The sequence below is a fragment of the Pelophylax lessonae genome, assembly GCF_965119305.1.
Source record: "Pelophylax lessonae genome assembly, chromosome: 4".
NCBI classification, from domain to species: domain Eukaryota; kingdom Metazoa; phylum Chordata; class Amphibia; order Anura; family Ranidae; genus Pelophylax; species Pelophylax lessonae.
In genome coordinates, this window is record NC_138771.1 from 376004947 (window position 1) to 376027877 (window position 22931).

General features: G+C 37.2%; 1 protein-coding gene across 1 annotated transcript in view; it reads left to right on the forward strand.

The window, feature by feature from the left end:
- Window positions 1-22931, forward strand: part of DOCK2 (dedicator of cytokinesis 2) — a 349654-nt gene that overhangs the window by 130943 nt on the left and 195780 nt on the right. Inside the window, exons 14-22 of the mRNA XM_082254918.1 lie at window positions 1224-1339; window positions 5100-5198; window positions 8212-8284; window positions 8365-8468; window positions 14912-15095; window positions 17187-17284; window positions 18017-18106; window positions 20741-20841; window positions 22497-22631. Coding sequence (XP_082111044.1) covers window positions 1224-1339; window positions 5100-5198; window positions 8212-8284; window positions 8365-8468; window positions 14912-15095; window positions 17187-17284; window positions 18017-18106; window positions 20741-20841; window positions 22497-22631 — 1000 coding nt within the window. The remainder of the gene's footprint in view (window positions 1-1223; window positions 1340-5099; window positions 5199-8211; window positions 8285-8364; window positions 8469-14911; window positions 15096-17186; window positions 17285-18016; window positions 18107-20740; window positions 20842-22496; window positions 22632-22931) is intronic.

The window sequence follows — 22931 nt, forward strand, 5'->3', positions numbered from 1 at the left end:
ACTTGGTTTACAAAAATGAAACTATTTGAAAACAAAGTTTTTTTTTTATGTGGATAGAGTGGGGATAAATTAGACCCCTGTCCATTTCTTTTTTTTTTTTTTGCTTTGTGGGGCTCAGTTGGAAATATTTTCCCTTACTCCCTGATTTGGGGACAATCTTTCACATAATATAAATGGGTACTAATATTTATAGGTAAAGTTGATCCAGGAAATATCCGATTGTCTCTCGGGGGATAAAGAAGGAATTTTTTCTCCTGATGTAGCAAATTGGATCATGCTTTGCTGGGGTTTTTTGCCTTCCTCTGGATCAGCTGCGGGTAAAGGATTGTGTATATGGGATTGTATGGTTGTGTTTTCTTTACTGTTTTTTTGTTTTTTATTGGTTGAACCAGATGGACTTTTGTGTCTTTTTCCAACCTGACTAACTATGTAACAAGACAGGAAGACCTGTTTTACACAGGCTTTATCTTGTATAAAAGCAGTGTAAACAGCAATCGACAAAGCATTTGCAGAGCTTTCAGCAAGCTTTGTTTGTGTTGTTTGTTTGTTAAGCTTTTAAAATACCATTTAAATCCAGTTTGTAAATGCTGAACACAGATCCCAATAGGATTGCTGATTGCCACTTTAAACAAGTAGCTAGCAGGCTTCAGCATTTCTTGAAACTTGTTGAAAGCATGCTGAAGCCTGTAACAGCTTGTTTAATGTGGCAATCAACAATCCCATTAGGATCTGTGTTCAGTATTTACTAGATTTGAATGGTACTTTAAAAGGTTTAAAAGCTTTAACAAAGCTTGCTGAAAGTTCTGCAAATCCTTTGTGAAAGTTTTGCTGTTCCCATTGCTCATTGCAAATAAAAAAAAAAAAAAGAACCGCAGAGTTGATCAATTACCACAAAAATAAAGCTCTATTTGTGAGAAAAAAAGGGCATCAATTTTGATTGGGTACAGCATCGCATGACCGCGCAGTTGTCAGTGAAAATAATGCAGTGCCGTATCGCAAAAAATAGCGTGGTCATTAAGGGGATAAAATCTTCCGGTCCTTAAGTGGTTAAAGAAGCAATTTTTATTGATGTCTTTGCTGTTGTTAGAGAATTTCTTCATAAATGCATACAGAAAATTATATGCAATAAAACATTATATATTAATTTTAAAAATTGATATTTTTGGCAAATAAAATAATTGTGTTTTTTAATATATTTTGCTGAATTTATATTTTGTACACAGGTGATGTAAGGAATGATATTTACGTTACTTTGCTGAGTGGAGATTTTGACAGAGCCACCCAGAGAAATGTGGAAGTGATCATGTGTGTCTGTGATGAAGATGGGAAAATAATACCTGTAATTATTATTTTTTCTCATAATACTACAACCATTTCAAACAATTTAAAATTATAACCGTTTTGCAATAATTAATACACAACAACATAATACAGGCAATTATATGTGAGGTCCAGTATCAAAAGCCCTATTTCATTTTAAGATGCCGCTTTGAGTATAACTTTATTCTCTTGTAAAAAAGATTGCAACTGTTATTAGGTTGGAAACATAAATAGGAAAAAAATTAACTAACGTTGTACCTAAGGCATACTTTATGCGGGATATTGTGCATTATAAGGTACACAAGCATAAATATGGATGTAGACTAGAAGTACTGTATATAGTCAAGCAGGAGATCATGGAAAGATAATTGACTAGTCTGTTATATTCTGCAACACTTTTACTGTTAAAATAAATGTAAAATACTAATTCTCTGTAGGATAGTGTCTCAGGTGGAAGTTAACCCATGCTAAACTTTGGTGATGGGCCAATCTGCCTGGATTTGATTTATCAAGCGTTTGGCAATTTTTTGTTAAAGTTCTCTTAACCCAAACTTAGCGGAGAACCCCATTAAAGTCTATGGGGGTGAATCTAATTGTTTAATTCTGACCATTTTTAGGGCTAATAGACAAACTACTGGCAAAAAAGGACCTTACAGCAGGGAGAGGGTCTTTTCATACACTTGAAAGGAAAACATTAAAAATACCCAAATCCTTTAAATAAAATGCTTGGGTGATGCCTTAAAGCTGTACATGGTGTTATAGAACAGTACAATTTAGCTTGCATACAGCAACATCCCAAGCTGATTAATTCATTTTTTTTTCAAGTAGCTTTTTTTAATTAACAATAAACCTGCTTTTATCAGCAAATATAAATGAATAGTAGTTTGCTGTAGCTGTCCCTGTTTTCACTGATGCAAAACTGTACTGACACTGGCCAATTTCTATCAAGCTGTCATTACGAGCTAAGAAGACAACGCAGTATAAAATTGGTCAGCAGGAGGAACATTTTAAATAGCAGAGAGATACAGCAGTATAAAATGAGCCAGTAGCAGACAGTTTTAAATGGGGATAATAGGCCAAAATGTACTAATGCCAAAGAATACAGGCAGGCTTTTTACTACAAAAATGAAAAGATATATCTGGGTTAGTTGGGCTGATAACATCAAGGCAGCACCACATCCTCAACAAAGCAGCACGGAGATGTAACAGCTAGGTTGCAAAGGAATTCAATAAGAGATAAAACAGCCCGCACAAGCTTTTCACATGTGGCAATGACATCCCCTGTAAGAACAACCAGTCACCAGTTCGTGTAAGCTGTGTTATCTCTTTTTAAATCCATTTGCAATCTAACTGTTACATCTTAGTGCTGCTTTGGTATTTCTTTAATTAATTCCTCATCTGAATAGAGCTCCCTGTGTGACCCCTTGGATTGGGAATACATATTATTTCTGTGACCCATTGTAAATTCTAATGGTGCATCGTTGGAATTTATGGGACGGGATGCATGAGGAAGTTAAACATTTTTGTAAGATCACAGCCAGGCTTATTTTTGTAAAATTTTACAAAATGTAACTATTATTGTAAATGCCTTTTTGTAAATTGAACCTTGAACAAGAATTTTTTTTTTTTTTTTTTTATTCTGATGTCTCTTTTAGGCACATAGCTTGTGGAATTTGGGAAGTATATCAAATGATTCTTCCAACAGAGCTATGCCCCAGAAAGAGACATCGGAATCATCGTTGTCGTCACTTTCCATACCAGATGTCGAATTTTCCCACGAATTGCTATCGCTCAGTTCTTCAAGTAACTCAGTTTCACTGTCGCTGTTTTCCAGTTCATCTCAAAGCATTTTTGCGCAAAAAAAAAAGATTTTTGGTCGCTATGGTCATTCTCAATTTTCCAGGCACAAATAACTGGAAAAGCACAGGCAGGGCACTGGAAAAGTCACCAGGTGCAATCCTGTGGTTAAATGGCATGATACAGTGTAATCCGTCAGGATTACAACTTTGTATCATGTAATTTGTGTATTTACACTTTTTACATTGCGGCCGGTTCCACCCCCCTGTGTCGCAACGCTCGCAGGGAAGGGAAGCGGAAGACAGGTACCGGCATCGGCCGAGCACACAGCGGGAGGACAGCGAAAGGACGGCGGGGGAGGACGGTGAGGGATCGCAGGGGAAGGTGAGTTTTAAAATGTAAAACAACAGATTTCCATGCAAAAGGATGTACCGCTTTTAGCATAGAAATCTGGACATAATCAGACCGCCAGGGAGGTTAAAGAGGAACTTCACAACTATTATAAAAAATACAACAAAAACAGCTTTACAAATGCTCAAAAATGACCATCTACAACAGATAAATATAGATAATTGCAGACTTTTTAATATTTGCATACTTTATCTTTCTTTTCACCCCCAGTCACAAAATGGCCATTTTATTAAGGGTAAATTCTCCCTTTACTTCATGGAGCTCGACCTAGAACTCTGGGTCTGCCTCTTGGAACACGTGAAAGAAACTTCCCAGGATGCATTTGTAATCAGTGCCACACTCAATCTGGAAGTGGAAAAACAGTAATTATAAGAAAAAGCAAAAAATGTTTAACTAATGAATGTAATATGATTTCATATCAGCATGCAGAGCTGAATGATGATTGGATTTTTACTGAAACAGGAAAGAGATAAAGTATCTATCAGATAAAAATGTTTCTCTCCCTGAAATCACAGGTTAGGAATGTTCAACTTAAACCAGGCATGTCCAACCTGCGGCCCGGAACCGCAGGCAATGCGGCCCTCTGCCCCCTGACAATTTTTTAACTATGGTATATATTTTATATGTGGCCCGAGAAAATATCTCTACACTCAATAAGGCCCAGAGAAGCCAAAAGGTTGGACACCCATGACTTGAACCTTCAGCTGTTGTCTGGCTGGTTCTTCCTCTGGACTTTTTCTTTCTGTCTAAGCTTCCCTTTCCTGAAGTAAAGATATGCTCTGTTTTCTGTTTGCTAATTGAAGCCTACAGTTTCTTCACGTAGCAGTTTCTTTCCCCTTGGTGGTGAATACCTCTCTGGGTATGATCCTCAGTGCCCTCCCATTTGGCATGGCAATTTCCATATTGGTTTGCCCTTCTTCATTCAGCCTTCATTCAAGCATTGATTCCTTCAGATACTCTTGTAGTATGATCTCCACATCTATTGAATTCTATAGTAAGTATTACCAGCCCGTTGGTTGAACTGCTTTCAGTCGCTCCCCCCTATTTAAGGATTTTCTACAATTTCCGTGTCCCTCAATGAATGATAAATAAAATAACATTTTTGTACTTACCAAAAAATCTTTCTTAAAGTCTTTCCCCGTCTGTTTTGGCTGCTTATAAAACTTATGGTTGATGGAGAATGGACGGGACGGATGGCTGAACCATGACTGCAGCCAAACAGGTGTATTCACTGTTTGAATTATCTAAGAGCTAGAGTAGCAGTGGCTGTCAGAATACAATAGCTGACAATAGCTGGCAGGGGAGAGTTAGCATGGAGGGGGGAATACTTTGATTTGTTTTGTTTAGGCCGCAGGACAAAACAAAAGAGATTTTAACCTGCATTGCTAACCTTAGGCACTCTATAGACAAGCACAAAGAGCTAAAGTTGATGAAAGTTATGCCCTTGTACATGGGTGTTTGGAAAGCCTATGATTTTGTTTTTGGATTACACAATTAACAAGACAGCAATTAACTTTTATTATTTTTATTCCAAAGTAATAATATTTTATTTTTACTTTTCTTTTGATCAGAATGCAATCTGCATGGGAGCAGGCGACAAGCCAGTCAGTGAATATAGATCGGTGCTCTATTATCAGATCAAACAGCCACGCTGGATGGAAACCATAAAGGTATTTGGGGGGGGGGTGGGAGGGGGGTGGACAAGAAAAATGCTTAAAAAAAAATTCCAACCAAGGACAGAGGACAGCTATGTTATGGTTGCAAAATTTTCACATTTACAAACAATGGGCCAGCTATGTACAGGAAAGAGAAAAATATGGAGACGATGTCAAATATTATTTGACTATACAAATTTATATAATAATGCAATTAAAGTAAAGGCTGCAAAAAAAACAAAAAAACAAAAAAAAAAAAAAACAGGATCGTAAAAAGCATTATGACCTATTTATTGCTGTGCTTTAAAGAGTTACACTTTCAGCTTTTACATACAATTCCTGTAAAATAGCTAAGTAAAATGTGCAAAAGTTTCTTACCTGTGACTGTATCAGAACTCCACCACCTTGCAGAACCTCCTCTGTCAATTCTGCTGTGACTTGAAGAAGGTCAAACACACCTGAGTTTCGTTCACAAGAGGATTTGTCAACACAGCCTGCAATATGCAAATGCAAAAACTAGTGCCCAAACCCCATTCAAATCTATAGGACCTGAATCTTGTAATTTGTTTCTTGTTTGTAATTTGTTTCCTGACTTTTTAAAGGATAATTTTCAAGCTTTGGTAAAACATGAAACATGGGTAAATAAAGTTTTAAGCAATATTCTTTAGGGGAAATCTGTCTTTTACACGATTCATTAACATTAAAGCCTTGGTGGATGCCTTAAACCTGAACATGAAGTGATGCATCTGTAAATTGCAAATCCAATCCAGCAAAAATGACATTTAAAAAACACCCTGTTTGCACTAAATGGCACTTTCTTCCCACTGGCTTCTGTCTGCAAACAAAGTAGATAGGGGATTCAGGGTGACATAATTTACCTCAATGAATGCTTATTGCCCCTCCCTTTGCTGAAAGCCTGGATAAGGGCCTGGATTTATTTCGGGGGCAACTTCATGTCATTCTTTTTTTTTTTTTTTTTTGGGTGGGGTTCCCCATAAGAAAATACACATCAGACCCCTGTCTAGGATAAGTATCTGCTCTGAAAATAGGAGGAACCCTACATCATTTTTTTCTTTGTTTTTTTCAGTTTCAGGTCCCCATGAAAAGCTGTTATTATTAGTAATATAATGGTAACACTGCCACAACAAAAAGTTACTTCTGGCTGCAGCAGTTGAAGGTTCAGTAGGGGGACAAACTGGCCAAATCTGGCTATTTAGTTTACCCATTCTGCAAACTGTGCACAGCTTGGGTTTGGTTGAATTCATGGTAGACCCAAACCCAAAGCTCATTCCTAATTTCTACATTATAGAGAATGTCATTTTCACCTTACGGGATGTAGGCCCCAGCAGCAGATTTTTTTTTTTTTAATGAACAACTGTGTGTAAATTAGGGTGCTTTTACAACATAACATCATGCTATTCTTCCTTATTTCTATGCGGCATTATTAAAAACCTTTGGACAGATATCAAGCCAATATTTAGGTATTTAGTTAGTGTTTTTTTCTTTGCAATGCCACATAACGGGGATGTTGTAATAGGTAGAAATGTATAGTAAGATTAACCAATTGAAAAGAGGAGACGTAAGTTGATAAAGTGCCAACAGGCACAGAGAAAGCTGTCAGAAAAGGTAGAGGGAGAGAGAGATTAAAAATACCATAAGATAATGTACCATATGCTTTCCTGCACTGTTTCAATTTGAGGAAAGCCCCGGGGTTGCGAGGGGGATGGTTGGAGTCAGAGAGAGAGTCACTGTTGAAAAAAGCAAATGAGAGGTGTATTTGTAGGTTTAAATTGCAGGGACATTTTTTCCAAAGCAAAGATCGTATTAAAAAATAAAAGTTTAGTTCTGCTTTAAATATGTTGCTCCTTAGCGAAAGAACAAATGTGTATTTTAGAAAGTACTTATCAATGTCATATTTACTTTAACGGGGCACTATAGCTGCATTTCTGTATGCTTTGATTATGGAAATATACTGACAAGTCATGCATAGCAGTAAAGCTACATATTCTCATGGTAATATAATCTGTTGATGGTTTTTAATTGGCTAACTGACTTTGATTGACATCAGCGGGAGCCAATGGCACCATTGCTGTGGCTCATCAGAAGGGTCCAATCAGAAAGGAGAGCCCTGGATGGCCGAGGGACCCATGGACATTGCTGGATAGAGATGCTCAGGCTCAGGTAAGTATTAGGGGGTTGCTGGGGCGGCTGCTACACACAGAAGGCTTTTTATCTTAATGCATAGAAATTAGAATGCATTAAGATAAAAAAATGTTTGCCTTTACAACTCCTTTAACGGCACCTGTGCTCAAACTTTAAATAGTAAAGAAAAATGAATCCATAAACGTAGTTAAAGAAATTTAAAACAAACTATCACGTACCTTAGTAGCTGTATATACTGTTAAGAAATTCATCCTTAGAAATCACAACAGAATAGCATACACATACAAAAAAGTCACTATCTCACAATGCACATCAACAAAGAACATGGATGGCACTATGGATTGGGCATTATCACAAGGCATATGTGTGAAGCCAACCTCTAGATTTTTGTGCAAGTTGCTTTTTTTACAGTTTTGCATAATTTTAATTCTCACTATTTTGCAAGAAGGCACAATTTAAAATGGTATAAATATTTTTTATTTACCTTTTTAGATTCAGTAAGAATTTTGTTATATTGTGTTTATGTGTGTTAATAAGCATTTTAGTATTATTTTTATATAGATTTGTTTTGATAACCATTTGCACAAAAACTGTCAAAGCTGTAAGTAAAAAATAGTGAAACATTATAAAGTAAAAAATAGCAAAAATGGTCTGATCACATGAGGTTAAAAGTTGAAAGCAAGATTTGTCAGAGAAAGAATAAAATAATACATTTACTCCCCATTCCTTTAGCATCATATCAGTGCCATGTGGTGCATTTTTTTCTTTTATAAACAAATTTATATTTTTATTCTATTAATAAACATTTATTTTGATTTTTACTTTTTATATGTATACATCTCTTAAAACTAATCTCATCCCAAAGGTCGCAGTCCCAATTGAAGAAATGCAACGAATACACCTGCGCTTCATGTTAAGACACCGATCATCTCAAGAATGTGAGTAACAATTTATTGCTTACTAATAATCACACTGAATCAATTGTTATTCTTTATACCATTGTTTTGTGTCATTGTAGCCAAAGACAAAGGAGAAAGAAACTTTGCCATGGCATATGTAAAGCTTATGAAAGATGATGGTACAACTCTGCATGACGGAGTCCATGAATTAGTGGTAATAAAGGTACGGTATTGACACCAAGATGTGCCTAATATTGCCAGGAAGATAGCGATTTACATTTACTGTTTAACTTTTGCTTGCTTTACAATATAATTATTCATTAAAGCTTTTTTCACACTTATTCTTTTTCTTTGTGATGACAAAATCAGCAAATGACTGACAATTTACTTACACTATCTCCATTACTTTCTATTCAACATTACTGAGTTCCAGTTCAGATTTTAGTTGAGCAGTGCTTCTTCTGTGTTCTGCTTCTATTATATTTAGCCTTCATCTTTCTTAGATTAAATGTCAAAAAGGGGAGTGGTTGGCACTGCCAGGAAGTTAGGTTAATGGGAAATCTGGGTTAGGCTCCTATAGTTCAAGACCAAGTTCAACACATGCAAATGCACATAGAATGTATGTGGGAATGAGAACTATATAAGTAATAGGATATAAAAACACAATGGGTGTGTAATATGTGTGTAAAATTAACACTATGTGCTGATACCAAATCAATAAATAAATAAATGTGTTCAATACCTAACAGGCTTATTGAGACTCAACATAAATATGCAAATATATGTAAATGTAGGTATAAAAATATAAAAGCATATAAAGATAGTATTAATAAATTATGGTGATATAGAGAGTTAGTGTGCAAAGGTGCTAAAAAATAAATATAGTGCACTAATCAAACTAAATAAGGTGCATTCCGAATAGTCATAACCATCTATTCAATAAAGTGCAACTGCATACTCATAAGCAATGAAAATAAATAAGTGGGTGAACTATGTGCATCCCACACTGGTGACAATATAAACACTAGTAAATAAATAAGTGCAGCCGTGTAAATAACTATATAAATTATGAAAGTGAGAACCATATAAATTCAAAGGCTCAAAAAGCAGGTTCTGTGTATTTTAAAATTGTCCAAAAATAGTGCAATCAGAGTTGGTACAGAAATCATAAAGTTCTATAGTCCATATAAGGATGGAGTAAGGTGCTCTTTTTTTCTATGAAGCCGGGAGTGCAGTGAGTGATTGGAAGATAGGGTGCTCCCCCTCTCCTGGGGTCCTGTGCTTACCGGATGTCCGTACCCCTACAGGGGTAAATGGCGGGTCGATAACAGGGATCGCTCCCATACACCGGCAATCTGGTTCCGTCCTATCCTTCCTATTACTACTCGTATCCACTCCTTGCTCCGGTACACATAGGGGTTAAAGCATCAGGGAGAGAGCTCCAGTACAATTCCCGGGTATATGAAAAAGGGGAAAAACAGAAGCCTCCGATAGTGCAGGATTGCCTTTAAAACTTTTATTTAGATTCCAAAAAAGACATGTACTCACATACCGGTGTATGGGAGCGATCCCTGTTATCGACCCGCCATTTACCCCTGTAGGGGTACGGACATCCGGTAAGCACAGGACCCCAGGAGAGGGGGAGCACCCTATCTTCCAATCACTCACTGCACTCCCGGCTTCATAGAAAAAAAGAGCACCTTACTCCATCCTTATATGGACTATAGAACTTTATGATTTCTGTACCAACTCTGATTGCACTATTTTTGGACAATTTTAAAATACACAGAACCTGCTTTTTGAGCCTTTGAATTTATATGGTTCTCACTTTCATAATTTATATAGTTATTTACACGGCTGCACTTATTTATTTACTAGTGTTTATATTGTCACCAGTGTGGGATGCACATAGTTCACCCACTTATTTATTTTCATTGCTTATGAGTATGCAGTTGCACTTTATTGAATAGATGGTTATGACTATTCGGAATGCACCTTATTTAGTTTGATTAGTGCACTATATTTATTTTTTAGCACCTTTGCACACTAACTCTCTATATCACCATAATTTATTAATACTATCTTTATATGCTTTTATATTTTTATACCTACATTTACATATATTTGCATATTTATGTTGAGTCTCAATAAGCCTGTTAGGTATTGAACACATTTATTTATTTATTGATTTGGTATCAGCACATAGTGTTAATTTTACACACATATTACACACCCATTGTGTTTTTATATCCTATTACTTATATAGTTCTCATTCCCACATACATTCTATGTGCATTTGCATGTGTTGAACTTGGTCTTGAACTATAGGAGCCTAACCCAGATTTCCCATTAACCTAACTTCCTGGCAGCGCCAACCACTCCCCTTTTTGACATTTACACCTGACGCTCCCCCATTGGGGGTGCATCTTTTGGAGTGGGCAGCAGCCATTAGTGTTTTATTTATAGAAATTTTACGCACTATTTTATAGATAGTTTATCCTAAGCGCGGATCTTTCTTCTTTTCTTTTCATCTTTCTTAGATTCTCTCATGGAAATTTGCAAATTTAGAATTATCAATTTTTCTACATATATATAAACAAACAAAACCAACCGCGCTCGGTCACACTAAAAATAATAAATGTGAATATTAAAAATAAATACAGGCTGCCGGTACATACAGTGGGTACGGAAAGTATTCAGACCCCCTTAAATTCTTCACTCTTTGTTATATTGCAGCCATTTGATAAAATCATTTAAGTTCATTCTTCTTCCTCATGAATGTACACATAGCACCCCATACTGACAGAAAAACACAGAATTGTTGACATTGTTGCAGATTTATTAAAAAAGAAAAACTGAAATATGACATGGTCCTAAGTATTCAGACCCTTTGCTCAGTATTTAGTAGAAGCCCCCTTTTGATCTAATACAGCCAGGAGTCTTTTTGGGAAAGATGCTAAAAGTCTTTCACACCTGGATTTGGGGATCCTCTGCCATTGCTCCTTGCAGATCCTCTCCAGTTCTGTCTGGTTGGATGGTAAACGTTGGTGGACAGCCATTTTTAGGTCTCTCCAGAGATGCTCAATTGGGTTTAAGTCAGGGCTCTGGCTGGGCCATTCAAGAACAGTCACGGAGTTGTTGTGAAGCCACTCCTTTCGTTATTTTAGCTGTGTGCTTAGGGTCATTGTCTTGTTGGAAGGTAAACCTTCGGCCCAGTCTGAGGTCCAGAGCACTCTGGAGAAGGTTTTTGTCCAGGATATCCCTGTACTTGGCCGCATTCATCTTTCCCTCGATTGCAACCAGTCGTCCTGTCCATGCAGCTGAAAAACACCCCCCCAGCATGATGCTGCCACCACCATGCTTCACTGTTGGGACTGTATTAGACAGGTGATGAGCAGTGCCTGGTTTTCTCCACACATACCGCTTAGAATTAAGGCCAAAAAGTTCTATTTTGATCTCATCAGACCAGAGAATCTTATTTCTCACCATCTTGGAGTCCTTCGGGTGTTTTTTAGCAAACTCCATGCAGGCTTTCATGTGTCTTACACTGAGGAGAGGCTTCCGTCGGGCCACTCTGCCATAAAGCCCCGACTGGTGGAGGGCTGCAGTGATGGTTGACTTTCTACCACTTTCTCCCATCTCCTGACTGCATCTCTGGAGCTCAGCCACAGTGATCTTTGGGTTCTTCTTTACCTCTCTCACCAAGGCTCTTCTCCCCCGATAGCTCAGTTTGGCCAGACGGCCAGTTCTAGGAAGGGTTCTGGTCGTCCCAAGCGTCTTCCATTTGAGGATTATGGAGGCCACTGTGCTCTTAGGAACCTTAAGTGCAGCAGACATTTTTTTGTAACCTTGGCCAGATCTGTGCCTTGCCACAATTCTGTCTCTGAGCTCTTCAGGCAGTTCCTTTGACCTCATGATTCTCATTTGCTCTGACATGCATTGTGATCTGGAAGGTCTTATATAGACAGGTGTGTGGCTTTCCTAATCAAGTCCAATCAGTATAATCAAACACAGCTGGACTCAAATGAAGGTGTAGAACCATCTCAAGGATGATCAGAAGAAATGGAAAGCACCTGAGTTAAATATATGAGTGTCACAGCAAAGGGTCTGAATACTTAGGACCATTTGATATTTCAGTTTTTCTATTTTAATAAATCTGCAACAATGTCAACAATTCTGTGTTTTTCTGTCAGTATGGGGTGCTATGTGTACATTCATGAGGAAGAAGAATGAACTTAAATGATTTTAGCAAATGGCTGCAATATAACAAAGAGTGAAAAATTTAAGGGGGTCTGAATACTTTCCGTACCCACTGTAGGTAAATTGGACCATAAAATTAAACAGAAAAAGTACAGCGCCAAAATATATCAAAGATTCATTGTGAGAAAAGTCCAATTCAGGTCAACGTTGAAGTCCCACAAAAAAGGATGATATAATGAACCCCAAGAGGCAGAGAACCGAGAAGTCCAACACCAGAGTGGGATCAAACAAGGGGAGGAAAGGACCACCACGTGCACCAGTGAAGATGTCCGCTTACCAGAACATATTGACCACCAATTAAGGGTGGTCAAAACAGGCGTGTTTCCGAATGATTTTTCAAGGCACAAGAAAAACACCAAACAGCAGTAGCGGTCACTTAGGTATGTGCAGGTAGCACAGCTTAGATAGACCATGTACCTCCAAAGATAAAGAGGAGACTCCAATGGCATAGTATAACTCTTTATTAAAAATAGTACAAGTAAATTGGCAACTCACAATTCCAAAGGTATGACAGCACATGGAATATCAGAAGAGCCAGGATGGGCGTGTCGACGTGCGGGCGTGTCTGACGCGTTTAGTCACCATAAGGACATTGTCAAAGGCATGCCTTTTTGCATGTATAGCTATGTAAAACATTAAAAATCAGTGCCTACACTGTTAAAAATCAAGTAATACACTGTCTCACATTGCTCTGCACATGTTCAGTTGTTCTCCATTTTGGGCGTTGTGCCGAAAATCAGAGCCACTATCTGCTGATAGCCTAAAGATTTATCGGTGCTTAGGAGCTTCAGCAAAATGGCAGCCTCTGGCAAGAAGAAACAGGAGCAATGCTGGAGGCAATTTACAGCACACACTTATTTTGGTAGAATAATTATTAATGTGGAATGTATGTTCTTTGCTAAAAAGCATTATTTTTTATCAAGTTGTTATGGGTAAGGTTCCAATTTAACAAGCATTATGTGTTTGAGTTCTATGTTAAATGGGGTTCCCATTATGTAGTTTTAGGGGTTGCATAAAAAAAAGATCCCCATCTTAGGTCTTACATATTTATGTAGAAACTCGCAAACTTAAAAGCAAACTCACAAACTTTAAAGCATGTATTGCCACCCAAGTTAGTGTGCACAGTTTGTCTTCAGTCATCCTAGAGCATACTGCAGCTATGCTATATCTACTATGTGATGTACATAGGCAACATTGAGGTTCGGCATAACCATGCACATGGTGTGGTTTCTGATTTTGTCTTATTAAGTCTTTTGTTTTATCCTCCTGATTTAATCCTGCTTCTGCACTTGCTGGACAATGTCCTTGAGTGTCCATGATTCACAGTAGGTAAGTGTAGTGACCAAGATGGAACTATGAACAGACAACTGGGCCTTGATTTTTCTGCAGTCATTCTCTTTGTTTACTTTCTATCTTGGAGGTTGCTAGCTCTCAGATAGTCCAAAAAATTACAATGTCAGCATTCCCCAAAGCCCTTATAAAAGATCCTGTTTTAATAAGTAGGCAATAAAAATAAGTGCTGGGGTCTGAACCTGGCACTCGCATAGACACATTAACAAAAATATTGTATTTAGGCAGTATATAAATTAATGTCCCATTTTTAGCATTTACACCCAAAGATATTGTGCCACAGTACAAATAGAGAAAAATCTCACCCCATACAAACCCAGCATGTATTAAGTGATAGCAGCCTCAGCATAACTTCATTCAGGCTACGCCCCCTGACATGTTTTGCCCCACCCATGGGGCTTAGTCATGGAGGTAAGGATTTTTTTCTATTTGTTCTGTGGATTACATGGAATCAAGGGGACTCCCATCCTGACCTCCACCCTCTGTAACACACCGAATGATGGACATAGATGCCAAGGTTGGTTTAGGTTTTGTGGTTTGTAATGCATACATCCAATAGCCTTATCTAGCCATTACACCATGTTTATTTATAGGCACCTTTTCTTTTATATAAAACTTGACGTTTTCCCCAAGTTTTTGTAAGAAGTTTTTGGAATGAACTAATGTACTAGCTAAAGGACTGTTGAACTATGCAATATGGGCTATTAGCCTTCTTTTTAGAATTGTAGTAGTGCAGTTAATATATTGGAGATGGCAAATAATACATGTACAGTAACTCAATAAATCAGATATTATGTATCAGTCAAAAAAACCTGTTACAAAAAGCCTTTGAGTATGATAATCTATTGTATCGCACTCAAATGAACTCAGAGACAGCATGGTTTTTTACCAATTGGCAGCCTTCTGACTTTTGCATTCCACCAGCTGATATGCACATTATTTCTACATATTGCTCTTACTTGTATAACATAGCCATTTCTTAGAACACTGGTGTGAGAACTCCAACAAATATTTGCATTCACCCTCTAATTTATACCTATGGGGTACCATTTCTAGGGTGACAGCAAGAAGATGGAAGATGCCAACACGTATTTATCCCTTCCTTCCACTCGCCATCAAATGGACATTAAGGGCTCAACATTCAGCAGAAGCAACAGCAGCTCTGGAGGGTTGTCGGTTAGCTCACGTGATGCTTTTTCAATTGCAACCCTTGTATGCTCTACCAAACTGACACAGAATGGTAAGTCCATTACAACACTGCTTAGTCTTTTATTTCTTTTGGTATTGGCAGCGGTAAACAATGCATGACACAGGAACACCCAGGAACACTCCAGACAGGTTTGCCCTGCAATTTTTTCAGCAAGGTAGCAAACAAAAACAATTTTAATTTAGGAGGGCATTTGCAGCAAATCTGTATCAAAAAACAAAAAAACATCTGCTCAGCTGAGCAGAAAATCAGCCTGTCCTGACTAAAGGTGCCCCAGACTGGGTTCCTTTAAATTAGGGATCCTCAAACGATGGCCCTTCAGCTGTTGCAGAACTACACATCACATATGACATTGTAAAACTCTGACATTCACATACATGACTAGGCATGATGGGAATTGTAGTTCCTGAACAACTGGAGAGCCATAGTTTGAAGACCCCCTGCTTTAAATCAAGCAGGCAGCACTTGTACCTTTTTATGTCTGTCAGCAGTCAGCCTTTTGACATAGCAACAGGCTCCTATAGCAGAGAAAGTGAGAGAGAGAGAGAGTCCTAAGCATCAGTCAGCTTGTATAAAGGCCTTCAAAAATCTGAGACTAATAATGAGATCTGGCAATCAGGTACGATGTTGACTTAGGAATGGGGCTTTTCCAACCCAGACCCCCTACAACTCCCTCAGGGTCCAGGACTCAGCCAGAACATTTTAAGATTCTGGGAAAAGGTAGGTTTTCTCCACATTAGTCATAAACCCTGGAGCCACTCACCAATCCTTTCGCATCCAATGTAGGGGGTATGCTTTCTTTCACTGACCCCTAAAGTAAAGGGGGTTTCTTACATAGGTGATCTGTGGGAAAATGCAGAGAGACTTACAATTAGAAAATGTAATTGATAGTGGGAACAAAGCTAACTGGTTAGTGAGAATAATGATCCTAACATTGGTTGTCATTGGGAATAGTTTACCGTACATTGGTGGTGTTCAGTGGAAAATATGTGCCTTACATTGGTGTGCAATGGGATCAATGAGCCTTACATTGATGATCTTTGGGAGGAAGAAATCCTCTTACATTGCTGGTCAATAGGAAAAATGCTGACTCATTACTACTGACCACCAGTGTAAAGGGGCATTCTACCTCCCTCAGACCTCCTATATAAAAATCCTTTTTTTTTTTTTTACATTGGCATTTAGTAGGAACTTTTAGAGAGGAACTTATGTATTCATAACAATACTTAAGTCTGAGAGCAACAGAAACATCCTCCACATGCTGCACCAGCACCTATGGCTCTGCTAGAGGTGATGGAACTATTTAGGTACCATCTAGCAGGGTATCTATATGCCTCACTGTGCCTTCTCTCATATTTCACATTTCCCTGAATAAAAAAAAAAAAGATAAAAGAAATGATTGAATAACCAAATGAAAAATGAATAGTAAAATGTCACCTCTTCTCAATATTCACCAGGTTCCCACAAACACATTGAATGAGTTAAATACTATTTGTGTTTACTGTATAATCATTTAACACTTATATAGTCTAGAAAGCACTAAGTCATTTGACATTTTTAGGAATCACAAACTTGTGAAAATGTTGCTTTCATGCTGATTTATGTGTGCAAAACCTGACATGATCTCATCTAAATGTTATGTTAATAGTTTACAACAGATCATTTTTCTTGTGTGCATTGTGTTTGAACAACAAAACGGAGAAATAAAGTTCTCCTAACTAGAAAAGCAATCTTTGACTTTGAACTTTACTTTTCCCTTTTGTTAAATACAAAATGTACCTATGAGATATTTAGTCATAGGGTGCTGAATCTCTGCATATTATGCAAAAGTTGCATTGGGAAAATTTTACACAAAAGTACATATATATATATCTAAAGTTTATATCCATCATCTAAAAAAAATACCTGTGATAAATGAGAGAATTGAACATATTCTGAGCAACACCTAGTAAGACATTATATTGCAATAATACTATGCTACTTTGGTACTCTGGTATATTACATTTTGTCTACATTAGAACTGTACTTTTATGTGCTTTATATATTTCTTGAGCAGGTCTACAGGTCAGATATGGGCATAAATCTTTATATGTGTTTTTTCTTTTGTTTAATCTCCTATTTTAGTTGGCCTTCTTGGACTTTTAAAATGGCGCATGAAGCCAGAATTGCTACAGGAAAACTTGGAAAAGCTGAAAATTGTGGATGGAGAAGAAGTTGTAAAAGTATGTACACAATCTGGTCCAAAAGATGGACAGGTTCCATGCCAAGTCAAACCTATAGTTTTGTAATTTGCAAAACTCATACTCTGTGGTGATTTAAGAGCTCAAGTTCACTTGGGCTTTAAAGTATATCTAAAGCCAAAACTTTTCAGTGTCAACTGAAAAAATAGTTTTTCCTTTACTTTCTGTCTCAATGATGATGGGCTTTTAGACAGAAAGAGAGAAAGAATCTCCAGTGACGTGGACATCAATAAATATTGTTTATGTAACAATAAGCATCATAACATTTTTTTATACTGGTCCTCTACTTTCATACAATATTTAAAGTTTAAGGTGTTTTAAGCCAAATTTTATTTTTTTTTTTAATGTGTGAAAAAAGATTTTTGGCAGCAAAGGTGTTAGACAGTTGGAAGAAGCTTTAAGGGGCCAATACAGTGTTTTTATTTTTTTTATTTTTTTGGGAGGTGCAATTGTATGTCAATAGTGTGAATGTAAAGATATTAACTCCTCATCATGGGCTTATCCTTACTAGTTACTACAGTTACTATTTTTTCTGTATTGTGTAGTCAAGTGTAATTTTATATGAGGTGATTTATGTGTTAGATTCCTTGTCCTTTTCATGATATCTCACAAAATGAAACTATTGTGTAAAACAAAAGAACTAACTTGTAAAACAGAATAAAAAATTGTCTCTGCATTCTGTTGGCATCAATAATTTAAATATTTTATCTGTAGTTTCTTCAGGACACTCTTGATGCTCTTTTCAATATCATGATGGAGCATTCCCATTCAAGCAAGTATGATATCCTTGTCTTCGATGCCCTGGTAAGACATTATATTTATAATTACTAAGTGACAAAGCCTAAAGGGATTTTGATGATTTTCAGTTAAATCTAAATTAAATGAGAGCTTATTACAGATAAAAAGTTGTAAGCTTTTTTCATAATGAGGTTAATACTCTAGATCAGTGGTCTCCAAACTGCGGCCCCGGGGCCAGATGTGACCCTTTGCCTGCCTCCATGTGGCCCTTGAGGCATAATTTCTGCCATAGACACCAACAATTGGGCACAATTCATAACACCAGCAATGGGGCATCATTCCTTCCACTGACACCAACTATTTCTCCCCTAATACCAAAGATTAGGCATTGTTTATTCCCACTGGGCACAGTCCAGCCCCCATAAAATCTGAAGGATAGTAAACTGGCCCTTTCTTTAGAAAGTTTGGAGACCCCTGCTCTAAATAAATCTACAGGAATATTTGGTGTACGATAGTTGTTCATAATACCTGGCTAAGCAAAGCATCTGTAAGCCCAAGAACATAAATGTAATACATTCCAGCTTACCTGCCCCTGAATGTGGTGTCTGCATTCGTTTTTGTTCTTCAGACTTTTTCTTTTTGTTTTACTTGGTGATCCTGCTAGTAACACGCTTCCTGTCTTATGATGAAAATGTTCACTCACTGTATTGTATCTATGAAGAAGCAGTTTTCTCGCCCTAGGACAGAAAATGTGTTAGGACTATAATATAGACCCGCCTCTCCAGATTATCATAGCATAGGGGGTAGATGTACTGTAGTCCACAAAGAACAACCATGCTTGAGATTTCACTGTAGTAGAGTGTACAGGTAGTTAAAAGCTTACCGGATTTCTGGCAGGATCAACAGGTATTTTGTATGCACCTGTTGAGCTAATGTAAGAAAACACCTTCAATGGCATATTTTTCATCCTTTAGGTATTGTAAAAAAGAAGCTCAGGAAGTGTAAGGGATTGCAAGCACCACTTACCCTTTCACCAACAGGGCTTTTGCAGAGCGTCTGCAGATCTTGCTACTCTTGGCCCCTCTGTAGTAGCCAAGAGACATTTTAACAGTGAAAAAGTAGAAGACATCACTTTCAACGTTGTATGTCCCTTTTCCTCTACTTCTTACTGGGTTTAGCAGCTGGACACTTGTTTCCTTAACAGAATTTTTTTCATGTGCCACATTCTTTTACTATCAGCAGCATACACTTTTGCATTTGCCCCCCACTGCACCAACACATTTTTGCCCTCACATTCACTGCACTAGCACACATTTCGGCACTCACCATTACATGTATTTGGTGCATACTGTTCATGCAAGTGGCCAACTGGGGACCTATAAGATGCATGTTTTTCAAACTGCCATATTGGTAAGTTGGTTAGGGGCTTTTCATTTTTATCAGGTTTTAAAACCTGTCTTTGTAATCATTGAATGCATTTCACCCCAAACGTCCTATTCTAATTTACATCCCCCTTTCCTAAACAGGAAATGTGGGAAATCTCCCCAATGGAAATACAATATAGTTTAACTCAGATGAGAAAGAAATAAAATAAACCAAAAAGCTCAGGAAAGCCTATGCTATGCACTGGTTAAGTGCATAGAATTTTTTATTTATTTTTTGGTTCCATTTTTCTCCTCTCTGTATAGCTATCTGGTTCATGCTGTTTTGTTAGGCCCCAAGCTCTAATTCATAGAAGCCATGCTTTCTATACACTGCATGCATGATGGCCCAAAAACCTGAAATAACTGTATGCTATTTACAATAAACCACTGTAAACTATTAGGTATATCTGTACTATACACCAGCAATACTGGATGTACAGGTGATCGAGAGGGGAAATATAATTTTCATGGCCCTGAAATGAGGAATAATCTTCTTATTTTTGTGACATGTGATGAGATGAGACACTTAAATAACTTCTGTTAGAAAAAGCTTTACTGTGCTACATAATGGGAACAGAGACACCAGTAAAATCCTGACAAAAGCTCTAAACCATCCTCCATGTACTAATAAGGTGTTTTTATTGGTGACTGTATTTAAGTTGTGGGGTTCAACCTGTTGACTGGAAATTGTAATAATGAAGAATTTATGTGCAATATTTTTTATTTACTTGGCTAAAAACTAAAATTTATTTCGGCACTCCATTCTGCACTCCTGTGACTCGTTTTCAGCTGACATCACTCAGACAGTCCAGGCTCGGGAAAGATGCCGACCATATGTTCAGGATCCACCCAGAAGCCTAGACTTGCAGCAGGCTCAGCCTTTTACTGATCCCCTGAGACCCTAAACCAGTCTCTCCCACCCCCTCCACAGCCCAGCACTCTGGGGAGTGCTGGAGGGGAGAGTGGGGAGCCGCTGACTGACAGTCAGAGCAGAGGGGGAGAACTGAGCGATCAGCAATGTTTGATTACTCAGTTCTCACTGCAGAGCTGGCAGGGAAGAGATGCAGCATCCATCTAGGAGATTATAAATGGTTGGATCTTTTTAAACCCTGAACCTCTCTTTTAATTATTTCATTTTATAACCCTGAATATAAATAAACATATACAAAATCACTTTTGATACAAAAACATTTTAGAATCAGTTTTATTATAGTTTGGTTGTATATTGAGGTGTATCAAATAAATATTTGTGTATTTTCCTTTATTCTTCTTTCAGATTTACATTATAGGACTCATTGCCGATCGAAAATTTCAACATTTTAACACTGTTTTGGAAGCATACATAAAACAACATTTCAGTGCGACCTTGGCTTACAAGTAAGTTTAATCTTTTCAAAAGATAATTTGCAAGGGTAAATAAATGGTAAATAAATGCAGGTTTGATAACCCATTTTATATACAGTATTTACATTTATGAATTAATTATGAATCCATTTTTTATCTACTTGACCTCCGGAAGATTTACCCTCCTTCATGACCAGGCCGCTTTTTGCTTTTTGGCACTGATGACACAAATTAAATTTATATAATTTCTTTCCCACAAATAGAGCTTTCTTTTGGTGGTAATTGATTTCCACTGGGTTTATTGTTTTTGGAGCTATAAATGAAAAAATATTGAACATTTTTAGAAAATATATATTTTTTACTTTCTGCTATAAAACATATCCAATAAAAAAATTGAAAAAATCTAATTTCTTCATCAATTAAGGCCAATGTTTATTCTGCTACATATTTTTTAGTAAAAAAATCCCAATAAGCATTTATATATATATATATATATATATATATATATATATTGAGCAATCGGTGACTTATATCGGGACTAGACATGTGCAGAATGGATTTTTTTCCTGATAGATTCATTCTGTTAATTAGTTGGGGGACCCAGATCCCGCCCCCCCCCCTGATGCACGGGGCCGGCGGCCACGATTGCCACTGGCCACCCGCAATCGCTCCCCGCTGAGAGAGAAGAACGATCTGCTGTTGTAAACACAGCTGACCGTTCTTCTCTCTGAAATGATCACGGAGCGCCTGTGATTCTTCTATATAGGATCACAGGTCTCTATGATCATTTCACAAGCCCCTCCCCCATCAGTTAGTAAACACTCCCCTAGGCCCACATTTAACCCTTTGATCACCCACTAGGTTAGCCCCTTCTCTGCCAGTGTCATTATTACAGTAACATTGCATATTTCCCCCCCAAAAGTGTCAAAAAGATCAGTTAGGGGTCCAATCTGTCCGCAACAATGTCGCATTCCCGCTAAAAATCCCAGATCACCGCCATTACTAGTAAATAAATAAATAAATAAAAATGACATAAATCTTTCTCCTAGTTTGTAGATGTGATAACTTTTGCACAAACCATTTAAAATACCCTCATTGCAAAAAAACAAAAATATGTAGCAGAGTACAATTTGGCCTAAACGGATGAGGATGGGGGGAATGTTATATAGAAGAATGTGAAAAATATTGTTTTTTTTTTTTTCGAATTGTCGCTCTTTTTTTGTTTATTGCACAAAAAATAAAAATCACAGAGGTGATCAAATACCACCAAAAGAGAGCTCTATTTGTGTGAAAAAAAAGGACATCAATTTTTTTAAGCTGCAGTGTCGCATGACCGCGCAATTTTCTGTTAAAGTAACACAGTGCCAAATCGCAAAAAATGGCCTGGTCATTAAGGGGGCAAATCCTTCTGGTCCAGAACTGGTTAAAAGGCACATACATGTGGAATCTTTTTAAGTGTTCCTTATGTTTTTGTGCCTTAATTAATTTACATGATCACATACCATTTTTGTATTGATTAGAGATGTTAGCTGTATAGTTTATTTACATAGAACATTGTGCTTTGGGTGAAAAGTGGTTGGTTATATAATCAGTTATTAATGAAACATCATTGAAGGTTCTGTAGGATTATTTGTAGTAGTTCAATTAAACACTGTAACAATAAACTGTATGCAAATATTTTTTGACAGGAAACTAATGACTGTTTTGAAGAAATATTTAGATACTTCCAGCAGAGGAGAGCAGTGTGAGCCAATTTTAAGGACTTTAAAAGCATTGGAATATGTGTTCAAGTTCATTGTGCGGTCAAGGACTTTATTTTCACAGTAAGTCTTTCTTTTTGAAGCAACTCGTCATTGATAGTACTGTTATTTTGATGAAATATAGTATTATTGCTACAAAGAATTATAACTTTATACACAGATTCTACACTTAAATGCTAATGGAAAACTATAGAGGGATTTCCAACAAAATGCAAAACTGCCCTAATTGTTCAACTACATTAGTTCTTATAATAACATTTTCAGCAGAACAGCTATATGTTTCTAAATATCATAAACCTACTTCACACAATATTTGCAAAACAATATATATTCTTTTTGTTACGTTTTTCAGTATGAGGTTGG